Here is a 15,830-nt window from a genome sequence, read left to right on the forward strand (position 1 = left end):
TGCAGTTACACAACTGTTGGTTGTTGGCCCACTGCTAACAAAGCAGCTGTCCAAACTGATTTGACCCCCTGACTGCACTTCTGCCCCATGGGGCGATTTGCTCTGCATGTGTGTGTGTGCGTGTGTGTGTGTGTGCGCGTGTGTGTGTGTGTGCGCGTGTGTGTGTGTGCGCGTGCGTGCGTGCGTGTGTGCGTGCGTGTGTGCGTGTGTAAGAGAGGGAGTCTGTCCTTGTGAGGTCTGAATATTCCCAACAACAGAAATGACAAACTGTGTTTAATGTTTTAAGGTCAGAGAGGTTGGATTTAACAGCGTTTAGAGTCCAGCTAAGCTTCGTTTCAGCGCACGTTTGTGACGCCGCTCGGTTTGCCCGAGGAGCGCTGCAGGAACACTGGAGACGTCTTTGTTCGTCTCCGAGTTTGGATCTGAACTGTTTGCATGATTTTGGATCAGATGATCGCTCTCGTGTCTGCGCACCGATAACGGGGTCACGGACTTGAAGACACTTCAGGCCATGTGGGCGTGGCCACCGTCACATAACCCGCTGGTTTCTGCATTTTGAAGCTTTTTTTTTGCTTCATTTTGGGTTTTCGGAGCCAGATGTGACCATATTTGGGCATCGATAGACATCGTATGGGCATTTTAATATAGGCGTGTATGTGGAGTGAGCCCCGTGTGGACGTCAGAGGAACTGCATGATCAGGCTTACTGTAATCTGTGTGTTATTGATCTGGTCTGGAGCGTGTTTGTATTTAATCGCTTTGCTGAGCAGTTACTGAAGAGTTAGCTCTTCTCTCTCTCTGTTCTTGTGTTTCAGGCTGGCTCCGCCCACGTCCGGATCCGCCGCGACGCCAACGAGCAGCTGGTTCTGGCTCACGTCACCAACCGGCTGCTGCCGCTCGTCTCCACGCTGACCGTGCAGATCTTCAAAGACGACTGGTCCCGGCCCCTCCTCACCGGGGCCCTCTCCTCCTCCTCGTCCTCCTCGCCCGCTGCCTCCCCGCTGGGTGCTGCCGATGGCTACGCCGCCCTCGCCTCATCGCTGCCTCCTCTGCTCTTGTCCCCGGGAGGAGACTTCGACCCGCTGACCTCCACCCCCTCCAAACCCACCAGCCCCCCTCCGGAGTTTTCCTTCGACACTCCGGGGAGGAACGTGCAGCCGATGGTCCTCGCCGCTTTGGGACACCACACCCACAGGCCGTACGGAGGCCTGGGACTCTCCTACGGGTCGACCCCCTACACAGGGATGCTGAATCAGGGCCTGGCACGGCCTGGTGGCGGGATGGGACTGGGCACACAGGGTCTGGGGGTCGGGCTCGGACTGGGCGTGGGCAGTGGCGGCGGGCCGTCCTCTCAGAGCTACAGAACTGCGTTTGGCGGGTCGACGGCGCCGCTGCGCTTCGGAAACCCTCTGGCTTCACAGTCGCAGTACCGACAGTACCGGCCGTGACCGCTCCGGCGGGTTCAGGACTTTCGGGTACTCGAAATTCATTTGTGACGGTCGGCTCCTCGGGAACGTCGAGTCAGGCAGCGGCGTCACAGCATCGACGACGGCGCCAGTTTCTGGTGTTAGATGTCGATGACTTCAGAGGAGCGATGGTGGTGATGTATTTATTGTCCGGACGAGGAGACCACCGCGTATCTTTGAGTGCTTTCTTTGTTATGGGACTGATCGTGAGGTTTGGCGGTTAGAAAGTGGCGTGCTCGTACTTTGTAAGCTTTTTTTTCCTGCAAACATTCCTTAAAAAAATAAAAGTCTTTGAGTCTGAAAGAGTTTGATGTTTAATATTTCCAGCATTGCGTGAAACAAGTATCACAGCGAACTCCACGTCTCACCCGAGATTCACCAAACATCAGAAATCCTCGTTTATCTTTTCGTTTGAGTCGTTTTCATGCAGATTTTATTAACGAAGAACTTCCTCACAGACCGACTTCGTCCAGCGTGGTGGAGCTCCGCGTCACGGGGCAAAGGTGAGACCTAAGTGATCAGGAAACTTCCCAGATCTTTATCCGGTCCATAAATCTGCTCAGTCCATCAACTATTAAACTTTAAACACCATCAGTGACTCCGCCCCTGTACGAGGTTTCCCGCGTCCTGGCGTGTGGGGATGATGAGGAGGAGGAGACCAGCTTTTATTTAGGCGGGTCCTAATCAGGAAATCAGGGCTGCACATCCCCATCAGACGAGCTCACAAAGAGGCCATGAGGCTTTGGGTACAGTCGCACAAATCAGCTCCTCTTCCTCCTCGCTGTCCTTCAGTTTCAGGAGGTCGAGGGAATGTTTGAAGGAGAACAGAGTGAAGCCAAAAGAACTCAAACAGTTCCTAATGACACTAAATGTCGGGCTGTGACGCCTCTGCTCCAGTCGTTAAAAGCAAATCGTTGAAGTTCTGAAGTCCGAGCCAGGAAAACTTTCCCGACTTCTTAAATTTGATGTTTTCTGAGGTTGGAAGTTGACTGAAGACATTCTTGACTCTTCTCAACATCTGAAGCTTCGTCTGATTTTGTGAACATGAGCCGAGCTCTTTGGAATCCTCATCGTGTCCTGTAGGACGCTGGTGACCTTCTGACCTCTCAGCTTCTACCTGATGATCCTCTGTCTGTACTGAGACAGCCCGTCCTCTCTCACGCCCAATACAAACACAGACAGGTCCCCATTGGTTCACCTGACCCCCTCAGAATCAGCTGATTTTTTTAGATTAATAACTTTATTATATTTAATAAATCCAAAGTTTTACCTTCATACTATGAATATTCTACAGGACCTCCATTTAGTACTTTTAAATTATGCTTCCAGCTGTTTTGACTGCTCTGCTGAACTTCATAACGACGGCAGAAAAACACGTTTAAAGTTACTTATTTTCAAAACGAATTAGTTACTTAGTTACTCTTTAAAAGCATGATACACAACCTGAGTACGTAATAAAGACAAAGACCTTCCAGCCCAGTTCTATTTTTTCTGCATCATATAAACTGAATCAAATGAAAACGTCTCCTTTTAAAACTTTTATTTCGTTTTATTAGTTTTAATCTTTTAACAAAAATTAATCAAGCAAAAATTTAACTATATGCAAGAAGAAATGTGTTTAACATTTAAACCTATTGTCTGCATATTCCAGCATATAAAATAAAATAAAACACTGTTTTGTGTTTACACTCTTTCAAATAGATGCGAGTAAAACACAGCAGAAAATAAATAAAATCAAAGACTGAGCAGCTCTTAAATCTGTTGTCACCTGTTTGGCAGGAGTGGGGCGGGTGGAGGTTTGCCCACAGCGGGCGTGTCAGTGGGGATTTCTCTGTCAATGTCACGTTCCCGTGGCAGCGTGCTCGCCGCTCGCTCAGATTTGAAGTTTCATTTTTCGCAGTAGAAACAAGTTTTCTTCCCACGCAGAGTGAACAGCGGACGCTAATGTTTGTCACGTTTTACTGGATCAAACTTAAATTAAGGTCATCTTCCAGCTGTGATCCCATCTACGTCCGGATCATTTTGTGATGTGGAGCTCATGGACCTGTTAGGTCCTGAACAGTTTTCAAAACCCTGGAAGCATCAGAGGGTCTGAGGACGCCGCTGTGGCGTGTCCTCACTTCATCTTGTTTCTGCTGTCACATCCAACGAGGCCGACGCCACAAAGCGTGCTCAGCCACACGCTTGCATTTTAATGGATGACACACTTTAGCGACTTTGCTGCAACTGGTCATTATTTTGTCCCCTGCAATTACGTTACCCTCTCGGCCCTCGGTTCGCCGCCCTCGCATCCTCATCAGCCCAGAAAATATTCAAATGAGTGAGAGACGCTGCGGGCCGGCGAATGAGAATGAAGCAAGGAGACAGCTTCGAGGCCGGCGGAGTCGCAACGTGTTAGGAGGCCAACAGACTCCTGACCCCGTTACTGAGGGACCCGCCTGGTCTCCAAAAACCGCTAATAGGCCCAAGTTTCGCTGTTTTTCCAGCTCGGCGCACATTGATCACTGTGTTTGTTCAAATCCAACGATGGGGAGAAGATTGGGCACGGAGGGAAGCTCGCCGTTTTCCCAGGAGTTTACTAAAGAGGTGCGTGTTCAAACTTTGTCCCAGAATGTGCCAAACGCGACCAAATGTTTACCGACACACTCGTCCCCTCTCGGGCTCCTCCTGCGGTAAACGCAGTGATGCTCGTCTCTCACAGAAACGCATCACTGAGCCTCACGCAAACTGACAAAAGCATTTCCTTCCCCATGAAACATTCACACGTTTTACTCCGAGCTTCATGTTTCCTCTGTGATCAGGATCCTTGCAGGGCTCGGCTCAAATCTGAGGAGTTTCAAATACATGAGACACAGCTCTCCACCAAATGAAACTTTATCATAAATTTCAGCAGCAGAAGTAAAACACTGAGGATAGATGACATGCTCAAGTCCATCTTTGAGACATAAAACTCACTGAAGAGGCAGCTGATCACCTCCTTATGTCCTCAGCACAACGCCTTTCACCTTTCAGAAGAACGAAGGTGTGCCTATTTTTGTAGAATCTGAATGTGTCAGAAACACTGAGCAGGGTTCAAAGCTGCACTTTGCTGCCACTTAAACTGGCCTAGTTTGGTTCACGTTTTCAGCTCTGCTACAAACTCAACAATCTGACTTTAGTTCGAATGCAAAGACTGTACACAAAAGATGGGGATCCAGCTTCCACGCTATCATCATGAGGTCACTCACTGGTTTCTTGGCTTCAGATTTTGAAGCCACTGCATTTGTATTTTGGCCTCAAACGTTTGCCCACATGGTGTGGAAGCTATCTGCTAATGCTAGCTAGCATGGGATGCAAAGTGTTAGCCTGTATGGATACATCACACAGATAACGGCAAGACCTTCTTTGAAATGTGACACAAAGGAGATATTTTGTCATCTGCTGACCCATCCATCCACCCTAACCACCTCTGTCCCTTTTTCAAGTCACCACTAGAGGGCAGTGTCACTTGATGGTAAACCTTAGGCTGTACATAAAAGGCTGAAGTCTGAACAGTAGTGCTCTGGATAATGCCAGAAGGGACTACATTCAGCACCCGAGGGTAAAGTGCTAATGCTAGCAAGCTCTATTAAGAAGATGCACTAATAAACTGTAATTGTGCATCACACAGGCACAGATGTGGTTAAGATACTGATATGAAACTGGACATAAACATCAGTTTCCTGTTCAAGTGCATCGGCTCCATCAACCTGACCTCCCCCCCATCCTTCAGTCATTGTTACAGCTGTCATTAGAGGGTGTGTCTTAAAAATATAAGCTGTAAATAAATGATGGCTGTAGCTACTGTGACATCACTGGTTTAAGTATTGTGGTCATCACCGTCCTGGTTTTAGCAAGACAGGTAAAGCACTAAGTTATCAGGTAATGCTAGTGATGTCAGTCAAAGAGGCCACGCCCCTATTAGCGCAAATGTTAAGCTTTAATACAATTTAAGCTTTCTCCACCTGTACAGGTGTTACAAAGGTGGTAATTACCCATAGAGACGAAGCAGTTTGTGTGTCAGGCTGTAACCATGTTTCTTTCTGGTCTATGGGGACTGACTCACTGCTGGTGCCTCTGCTGGACGTTAGAGGAACTGCAGCTTTTCCTTCCTCATTGGCTTCATCTTTCAGGATTTGATGTTTGGTTTTGCCGAGCCCACAGCTGCGCTTTCTGTTGTTCTAATGAGCTTTGGAGCCTCGTTTTTTGGATGATATGTCAAATTGTTGGAGCTAACAAGTCGCACAGCGCCGCTCGTATTTCCCCCCAACACACACTCGCAGAAGCTGGAACCCGTTTAAGTGCCTCTTCTGAAGAATTTCATTTCCTCTCCAAAGGAGGATAATCCCTCCTCTGGTTTTGTTCTGCGGCTTTCAGAGGAGATTTTGACCAAACAATCAAAGAAGTACTTTTCCTTGGAAAGCTTAGCGGGAGCTTCTGCTCCCTCAGCGCTGGATGTGCTCAACAGTCATTAAGCCTGTAACGAGGTCCTGCAGCATTTCAAAGTCCGGAGTGGCAGCGTTTTTATGAGTGTTGACTTCACACGCTTGTTACAAAACAAATGGTATTGAGCTTTTGTAATCTGTGACCAAAATCCCCACCAAATGAACAGGATCAGTGCAGCGCCGCTGCTTTCTGGGTCAAATCTGACACCGCCGAGGTCGACGCTGCCCGCCCCACGGTCAGCTCAGGTCACACCGGCCGACTGCGTACACGCAACCTAACGAGGAAAGTAGAAGTACATTTACTCGAGTACTGCTTGCTGACATTCCACTACTCTTTCAGGAGGGCGGAGTCAGGATCTCACCTTAAAAAACCAAACAAGCTGAAAAAAAAATAGATTTCTGACATTTAAATAGTCAGATCTGGACAAATCTCTTGGCTCTCTTATTAGAGATTAAATGAGCGACCATGATGATATTTATAGGCAGTGTTGGAGGGTTTATGCAGAAGCAAACACCTGCTGATGTAATGTACAGGCAGAGTGAAGATCTCTTTACTTCGAGCGCACCTGTTTGGTCTCCTTCACAGTCTCAGTGTCTCTAGTAATAATAGTTCCTGTAACAGCTCCAAAGGCTGCCGTTGGATTTGAGCTGATAGACCCTGTGCACGAGAAAATGCTAACTTCCTCGTTTGAGACCGGATGTGGGGTTGTACATTTCCGGTAGCTTTACTTTGCGGTCAATCGCTGCTGCGAAGATATATCCTCCAAAATCATGTCCAAAACTCGAAAACGGAAAGATGGCGTTAAGTTACAAAGAGCAGAAGGTGGGAACACTCACCGCTGTTGTGTCATGAAAAATCTAATGATCAATTTTGACGTTTAAAGCGTTTCGATCGATCAGTTGTTTGCATCACTCAACACAAGCAGAACTGCATCACTGCAGCAGAAGACACATCGTCCACATTCAGAAGCACATCTCTGTATAGTGACTGGTCTCATGATTTAAACAGGCAAATGTTCAGCATTCAAACTACAGGTGAAGAATAGTCGAACCAGATTCACCAGGTTCACCTTTCACCTCGCTGTTTCACAGATTTTAGTGCAAGTTTGCATGCTTTTTTTTCTCGTGTGATTTCTGAGGATAAAAAAACTGACTGGAATACAATGATGATGATGAGGAGGAGGAGGAGGAGAGCAGCGTATGTAGGGCAGCCTGCTGGAGGTGGAGCGCGGCTGCAGGGAGGTGACTGAGGCTCTGCTGGTCTTTTAGGAATATGTCGGGTTAAGAAGGATTACAGCGTAGAAGGATATCTGCATGAAAAGCAGAGATGTGGTGCACGTGCTCAGTGCGGTCATGGCAGCCGCAGCAGCAGCCGCGGGGGCGATAATGATGTCAGAGGTCCTCTGAGGTCACAAACCCTGACCTCAGCTGCGCCAACTGGAGCAGAAAACCTGGAGGGGAAGGGCGGGGCCTGTGACCTCACTGATGGCTGGTCGCTCGAATCGACTTTCAGAGGTGATCGCGTCGTTTATATGGCTGACAGATTAAAGGAAAAGCCAACATCGAGCTTTTCATTCTGCAGCTTTGCTTCTCCTCATGGTTTTATGCTTTGATGATGAGGATGAAGATTCAAAAGCCACCATCAGTGTTCAGTTGGGCTGAGATACGAGGACTCTGAAGGAGTTAGCACAAAGTGGGAATCACCAGATTTTTAACGTTTTGTCAAATGCAGAGTGTCGGAATAACAAATATTGCGATTTTGTTAGTTATCTCACGTCACCTTTGATCTTTTTGAGATTGTGAAGCAAACAAACACTCGCTAAAGTCAGTCTGCAACTGAATGCTGCAGAGTTGCCAATCACATGCATTGTGTTTTGTCCCTGGATCATTTTCATCCTCGGTACAACATTCAGTGACTTCTTGCGTCCTGTGGGAGACAGCGCTATCATCCTGTACGCGGTCTGTAGGAGATACATAAGCTCAGTGTGATAAATTATATATTAGCCTCACATGGGTCCTTCTGGCTGCTGTAAAGTCGAGCTTTAACAATACTTCCTAATTCCCAGCCATCACATGCTCCTGATAACTCTGTGCAGGAACATTCTGGTGGCAGAAAAACAGGAAATGAGTAAAAGAAAGTGACGCCCTCTGAACGCAGGCGTTTAGACTAAATTCAGTCATTTCATATCCAGCAGGTTCCAGAAATCTGAGCTGAAACTGAATCTGGCTGCACATCGCATCATACCGCTGTGGTCACAGCACCATGGAGCTGTTATGGAAGTTTATCGATACTGGAGTCTCTTTAATGAACCACTAGGGGGCAGCACCTGTGTTGGCACTCGACAGGAAGTCGAAGCTGGTTTCTGGTGAGTTTACAGTTACTCCTTTTTGGTTCGTACTGGGTAAAACATCAAGTCTAAAAAGGCAGACATGTAATGTGTCAGACAGGAGGGTTTTCCTGCACATGCTCACTGGATGTCGCTAGATTCACACCACAGTCGTCACATCTGGTGAACTCAGACAAAGGAAGCTCATTTCCACCACTTGTGTCTTTGACCTCATTTTTTGGTCACTCCCTGCAGCTCAGGGTCGCAGATCGACGGAGAACCACTCCTGATCAGTCGTAACCAGACTGCATTTTGTTCACATCTGTCTCAGCCCGATCCAGTTGTTGAAAAACGATTAGTTTTAATCACGTGTGAAAAGGTTTTCCTCCCATCCTCGCCTTTCACAATAAAAGCCCCACACAGTGAGTGTAAAATAGATTTTGTCTTTGTTTCATGAACCAAATCCACGTTTTCTTGTTAAAGTTGGTTAAAAATCAGAGCGTGAATCACCTGATCTCTACCTGTGGCTGAGGCTGTGCGTCACTAATGCTGTAATTCTTCCTGCTGTCATTTTCTGATTCCTCAGAGCCGCCTCGTTTGAAACGTCGGCCCTCCACAGGAAGCAGTTGTGTGATCAGAATGAAATCACTGTGTTAATCTCCGCGTGTTGTGTAACGCTGGCAGTGAACACTGTGTTCAGACAGGCGGGATCACTGCATCTGTTTACAGCGACCTGCAGATTAGATGCGACCTCACACTTCAAATAGAGACTAATCCGACGCAACACACACACACAGCGCCGAGCTCCGCGGGAACATTAAAGTCAACGACCTAATCCCCCGAGGCCGAACAGAAACACTTAGAGCCACAATCACTGTCTGTTTAACATCCAGCAACACACACACACTACAGCTGCTTCCCTCTCTTAAAGCAACCAAAATCTTTTTTTATCACCCCACACACACACACACACACACACACACACACTTGTTTTTCTTGTAGCTGATTTGTCAACTTGTTTAAATCCTGGATTTTTTTTCTGAGAGCTCCAACCACAGATCAGTGAGATAAAAGTGATAATAGGATCTTAATATTCAGACCTACTTCTTCACTTTCTGAACTTTGTGTTTTAAATGTTCAAAAATTAAAACGGGCGTCCTTCTGCTCCACCTGCAGAATGTTTGCAGCCTGATACGGTGCTCTCTATCGTTACTTCCCCATTTATAACAACCCAGAGGGTTTTATTTTTAACTCACCTGTGTAGGCTCAAATTTAGCATCATTAGGGGCGTGGCCTCTTTGACTGACAACTGAATGATGTCACAGATGACTCTATAGGTGCTAGCTGTCCGCGAGGCTTCGCCTCAGCTAACTGGAGCCCCTGAATTTGACCTCTGTGCTCAGTCTGTTCTTAATAATATTGTTTTAAACAGCACTACATCATCAGCATTTAATGATGTCATATGCTCATTTTTAGCCCTCAAGCATCATAGCAGATTGTTGTCCCTCCGGCTAAACGACCTCCTCAACATGTCTTGTAGTTCTCCAGAGGCCTGGTAATGAACTAATCATGTGATTCAGGTGTGCTGACCCAGGGTGAGGTCTAAAACCTGCAGGACACCGGCCCTCGAGGCCTGGAGTTGCCCACCCCTGGTTTAAAGCCAGCAGCGTTCCTGTGCTATGCACTGCAAGCTTAAACCTGCATTACTTTTAATGGCCACTGGGGGCGATAACTGCGGCTGCAAAAAGACTTCCAGTCTGAGATTATGGGCTCAGGCACATATCGGACACAAGCACTCGCAGCACCTTCAGAGTGCGGTTCGCAGGCAGCATCAGCGGAGACGCTGTATTGGAGGACTTTATGACACCCTTCCACCTGAGGCTAGCTTACCTCAGACTCAGAACAGGTAACGCCTCCAAGCGATGATGCAAATGTGTGGGGCTCAGACAGGAGATGGGCCAGTTAGAAAGGAGGGCAAACTGACAAAGACAGGAAGTGTAGCTGACAGCAGAATTCCCAGGAATACACCGAGACCAGCTCCATTACGTTCCAGCTGTGATGTAATCGTTCCCACTGAAGACAAAGATTTCAATTCCAAAGACTCTGTGGATAAAACGTTCCTCTGAAACGCTCCTGCTGTGATCTGAACCCATGATGGCAGAAAATGTGTGGAGATGCACAAACACACGATTCCTGCAGAAACTTTCCTCAAAATACAAACAGTGTGTACAATGACCAGTCAAAGCTAGGTTGGAGCGACGTCTTCAGCTCACAGATACTTTCACAGATTTGAGGCTCATCTCTTAGCTCCAACAACCATGTCAGTATATCTTCATTAGGGATGGGTACCGGTGTCTGACATAAACGGTAGTAACCAGACCGAAAAGCAGCGCACATTTCGGTGCTTTATTTCGGTGCTTTTTTTTCCTGAGCTGTGATACACTTCTAGCCAATCATTTTACGTTTCCGAGGATAGTAGGCGGGGCCAGGTACGTACGTTCTTTTAGAGCAGAGCTACAGATTAAAAATGTCCAAGGCAAAGCGGTCAAAAGTCTGGCTGTACTTCACAGCAAAATATGCAAACTCAGCAGCAACAAGTGCTTTAAGCTGATACTGTGATACTGTCAAAGGAGGTAACACCTCGAATCTGATGAAACACCTGGAGACGCATAGCGTTTTTTTAAAAGCCCAGAAATGCGCCGTATTTGATAGCTTGCTGCGAGACCTCACACCGAGCACATCTACTGCGGGTGGGTTGCCTGTTATGCAACATCCCCCAAAAACCCGAAGAGGAGAGTCCTGGCCCCTAGCCCTGCCAGTGTAGCAGAAATGATGAGGATGATGATGCAGCAGCAGCCGTTCTTCTCTGCGTGAGTAGCTTCATGTTGTTCGTGTGTAATTTACGTTGAGTAGGCTAACCACGTTATTACATTAATGCATGTAAGGTGAACTAGCAAACATCATCATAGCTACGTGCAGCTGTCCTCTTGTGTGATGGCAGATGCTCCCTTCACCCTGGACAAAAAGGCTAAAATGACCAAAGAAAAAGTGGAAAACAGCTAAACATGAGAGGTTTTGGACAAAGTTTGTGTTTTTTCCATTGTTTAAGCACTGCTTCCAGCCAAGAGTGATACCATATATGCCCTATAGCTGCAGAAAAGGCTAACATTGTTATCTTTTTACAAAAAACAGCTGAACATGAGAGGTTTTTGGACCAATTTTGTGTTCTCCATTCTTTAAGCACCGGTTTGAGCACCGTTTAAGCACCGGCACCGTTTCAAAAGTACCGATTTGGCACCGGTATCAGATAAAACCTAAACGATACCCATCCCTAATCTTCATAAACTGAGTTACCGTGAGAACAAACTGGTCTCCTCTCATTTACAGTCTGATAAATGTGAGCTGTGACTGTGTTTAGAGAGCAGATGCAATCATGTAAAACTGCAGACAGTTAAAGAGAACACAGGCTGAGGTCCGATGAGGTGCAGTGCTCCTGCTGCAGCAGCAGGGCGGCGACGTTGAGCTGAGTTTGAATGCTGCTCGTTTTGACGTTGATGCTGTTTGACGTCCCGCCGCCTCCTCGCTCACCCACAGTCAAACACTGAGTGCTTCACTCCCATTAACAATGGATAGGGTGTGTGTGTGTGTGTGTGTGTGTGTGTGTGTGTGTGTGTGTTTGGCTTTCTGAATGCTGACTCCAGTACTTGATCCTACAGTTACTGTGACGCCGCTGCTTCCATCTTTTCTTGAACTTATTACTACAAGCAGTATTTCAGTAGCACTGCTGGTAGTAATGGTACTGCACACTGGTTATCCCTGTCCTGCACAGTGGGAGGTATTCCACTGATGAAAAATAACTCACCAGCCACTTCATTAGGTACACTTTGTTATTTTACCTTCAGACTTGTTTGAATTCTTCATTTCACAGATTCAACAAGCAGCTGCAAACATTCCTCAGAGATTTAGCTCTATGTCGACATGACATCATCACCATGTGAATATTTATTTATTTATTTATTTTATTTAGGACAGTGCATGTTAATGAACATAAATGTAAAAAAAAATAATACATGAATGTAAACATACCAGATTATAGCCAAGGGCTAATTTCCATCTGTTGTCCTTAAGCATAAAAAATAGGCATAATAATTCATAAAAATTGTATTGTATTGTATTGTATCTTTATTTGTTTCAGACATATAAAACAAAAAACAATATATACACACTACATATATTTTCATTTACAGATACGAATATATATGTAGATATACACACACACACACGTATGTGTTCAGATAAACAAAAAATATATAATGAAATAAAACAAAATCGTCTGACATAATGTAACAATGTTTGGTCTGAAAAGGAGTAGGAAGAAGTATGAACATACTTATTAATTCCTACCCCTGCTCAACATCTTATTGATCCCACATAATTCACCTAATTCCCATCATCACATACTCCACACGATACACGAGGAGAACCTATATAAACTTGGCTACCGTGACTGATATAATTTGGATATAATTTGATATTTTTATACATACAATGGGTGATCATCTTTATCGGTATCATATTCTTCCAAAATCAGTTTTCGAAGTATTTTCATGAACTTACTAATTCCTGAGCATTGCTGTAGATCTATAGTAAAACTATTCCACAGTTTTACCCCATAAATAGTGACACAAAAGGTTTTAACCTTTGACCGTGCTTTAAGAATCCTTAGATTCAATTTCCCCCTCAATTCATAGTCTCCTTCTCTGTCATAGAACATCCTCTGTATATTTCCTGGTAACATATTGTATCTGGCCTTGTACATAATTTTTGCAGTTTTATATTTTATAAGATCCATAAACTTCAGTATTTTTAATTTCAAAAACATGATGTTAGTATGGTCTCTAAATCCTGCTTTATTAATCATCCTGATTGCTTTTTTTTGAATTTTACATATTGGTTGAAGTGCAGTTTTATATGTGTTTCCCCAAATTTCCACACAGTATTCCAAATATGGCAATATAAGTGAACAATAAAGTACCCGGAGTGATTTGGAAGGCAAAAAATATTTAACTTTACTTAGTACGGAGATGCTTCTTGACAGTTTGGCTTGTATATGCTTTATGTGAGGTTTCCAGCAGATTTTGTTATCTATTATCACACCCAGAAATTTTGTATCCGAAACTTGCTCTATTTCAACATTGTTTACTAATAATTTTGCTCCTGCATCTTTTTTACAATTGCCGAATAACATAAATGTAGTTTTTTCCAAATTTAATGATAGCTTATTTCTATCAAACCATGTTTTCAGTTTAATCATTTCTTGTGTGACAATTTCCAAAAGCTGCTGTAAGTTCTCTCCAGCACAAAAAATATTTGTATCATTTGCAAATAGAATAAACTGTAGTATATCTGATGTTCTGCATATATCATTGATATAGAGGATAAACAGCTTTGGTCCCAATACTGACCCCTGCGGAACTCCACAAACAATGTCCATACACTCTGACTGATATTCCCCAATTTTCACAAATTGCTGCCTGTCTCTCAAATAACTCTTTACCCATTCTAACACCACTCCTCTAATGCCGTAGTACTCCAGTTTATCAAGTAATATGTCATGATTAATTGTGTCAAAAGCTTTTTTTAGGTCAATGAATACACTAACTATACATTGTCTTTTATCTATATTGTTGGTGATATTTTCGATCAGTTCCATTAATGCCAATGATGTTGATCTATTTGATCTGAAACCATACTGACTATCCGTTATTATTTTGTGTTTATCTATAAATTTGTCAAAATTCATCATTCATTCATAATAAAAACTCCATCACCAAACTTACACATACACACCATTCTGTTCCCAAATAAAACATTAAAACTATACAACTCATACATGATCACACACTTGATTTGTCCATAACCAGTTTTTAAGCTTTGCCTTAAACAAATTGAATGTAGAGCATTCTCCCGTTCCACCACATCCTGTTTCTGGTTAAAGTCTATCGGCCCATCCATCAGCCCCACCTCGTCCATATTCCTTAAAAATAATTGCAGTTGTCACTAGACAATAGTAATCCATAGGCTGTAATATATTAATGATGGACGTAGCCACCGAGACACCACCCAGTGGTGATGTCACTGGTTTGATCTGAGACCCCACTGTGGTCATCGCCATCCTAGTTTTAAAGAGCCATACCCCTTTTGGACAGGTGAACCACTAAATTATCAGGTAATACTATGGTAGCTAAGAGGCCCCGCCTTAATAATACAGATGTTGAGCCTTGATACAATTTAAGTTATAAAAACACATGTAGGTGTTTTGAAAGGAAATTATCTATAGAGACCAATCAGTTTGTGTATCAGCCTGTAAACGTGTTTATTTCTGCTGTAAAGGTTTAACATGGGAGTCTATGGGGACTGACTCACTGCTGCCGCCCTGCTGGGCATCAGGGGAACTGCAGGTTTCTTTCTTTAGAATCTATATTTGGAAGTTAGTTTAAACCTTTTTGGACTTAAATATGCCTGAAATATTTAACATTTATAGAGAGGGAAAAAGGCTTTGATTATATTTATATTCTTATTTTGTTCATAATAATTTATCTAAACACATATTTTATTTAAATATGTCCTTTCTTTAAATCATAATTAAAATTAAATATTAGTAATATTAGTAATTCAAATCATATTATTTAATAGGATTAAATAAATGTAAACTGAAAAACAAACTATTCCTTAATTTTAAATATAAATGAAGAATTGAAATGGCACCAAAAAAACGTTTTTCTTAAAGTTGACGAAGAACTATAATTAGTCTTTCACTTAACTAAAATCAACCTGTTAGCATCACACAGTGTCCTGTTTTATCCTGCTTTGTCTCACCTGCAGACAAATGTAATTTACTGAGTTTTAAAACAGTGAACACAAACCTCTGGAGCCTGAGACGCTTTCATTAAAGAGTTATCGGCCTTTAGTCTTTAAAATCGTTTGGCATTAATCATCAGAAGTGCAGATACATAACTCTGTGTTGGCAGATTAATCAATCACCGTCAGGCGTTTTCAGCGGCGATGCGGCGGCAGATAAAATGTCAGCGTTTGAGCCCGGGGCAGTAGAAACAGGAGCAGCTGAGTGTGTGGATGCAGTTTGCTGCACTGAGCAAATCTCTCCAAATTTCAAGTCGATACCAGCTTGAGTTTCCACCGTGTTTCAGCTGCAAATGTCAGCGTGTGTGTGTGTGTGTGTGTGTGTTTAACAGTAGGTAACGTATTGACTGTGGATGAATGCATGAATGGATGGATGGACAGCTGGGTTGGTTGGTTGGTTTAGCAGGAACAATCGGAGGGCAGCAGGGTTAGCTGTGTTTCCATACAACAGATAACTGCCAGAGGGTTGAGGGGTGTGTGTGTGTGTGTGTGTGTGTGTGTGTGTGTGTGTGTGTGTGTGTGTGTGTGTGTGTGTGTGTGTGTGAATAAGGGGATGGAGAGAGCGAGAGAGAGAAGGGGTAAACAAGGCCCAGAGATCAGAAATCTGAACATGTGACCTCAATATCTCTGGTTTGAAGGTCGGACTGCATGTTG

At 44.3% G+C, this 15,830-nt stretch overlaps 1 protein-coding gene and 1 long non-coding RNA gene across 8 annotated transcripts in view; both read left to right on the forward strand.

The window, feature by feature from the left end:
• slc30a6 (solute carrier family 30 member 6) overlaps positions 1 to 1,547 on the forward strand; it is a 60,444-nt gene extending 58,897 nt beyond the window's left edge. The window contains exon 15 of the mRNA XM_082557619.1: positions 815 to 1,547. Coding sequence (XP_082413745.1) covers positions 815 to 1,447 — 633 coding nt within the window. The 3' untranslated portion in view covers positions 1,448 to 1,547. The remainder of the gene's footprint in view (positions 1 to 814) is intronic.
• Positions 1,548 to 3,297: 1,750 nt separating this feature from the next.
• LOC309720572 overlaps positions 3,298 to 15,830 on the forward strand; it is an 80,502-nt gene continuing 67,969 nt past the window's right edge. For 5 of the 7 annotated variants that reach the window (XR_014280524.1, XR_014280525.1, XR_014280526.1 and 2 more), the window contains exon 1: positions 10,598 to 11,125. This is a non-coding gene — a long non-coding RNA (uncharacterized lncRNA). Of the gene's footprint in view, positions 4,052 to 8,120; positions 8,295 to 10,597; positions 11,126 to 15,830 lie in introns of those variants that run through there. The other 2 variants (XR_014280522.1, XR_014280523.1) reach the window with 2 other exon arrangements.

The sequence above is a fragment of the Aulonocara stuartgranti genome (genome assembly GCF_965226115.1).
Source record: "Aulonocara stuartgranti genome assembly, chromosome: 13".
NCBI lineage: Eukaryota > Metazoa > Chordata > Actinopteri > Cichliformes > Cichlidae > Aulonocara > Aulonocara stuartgranti.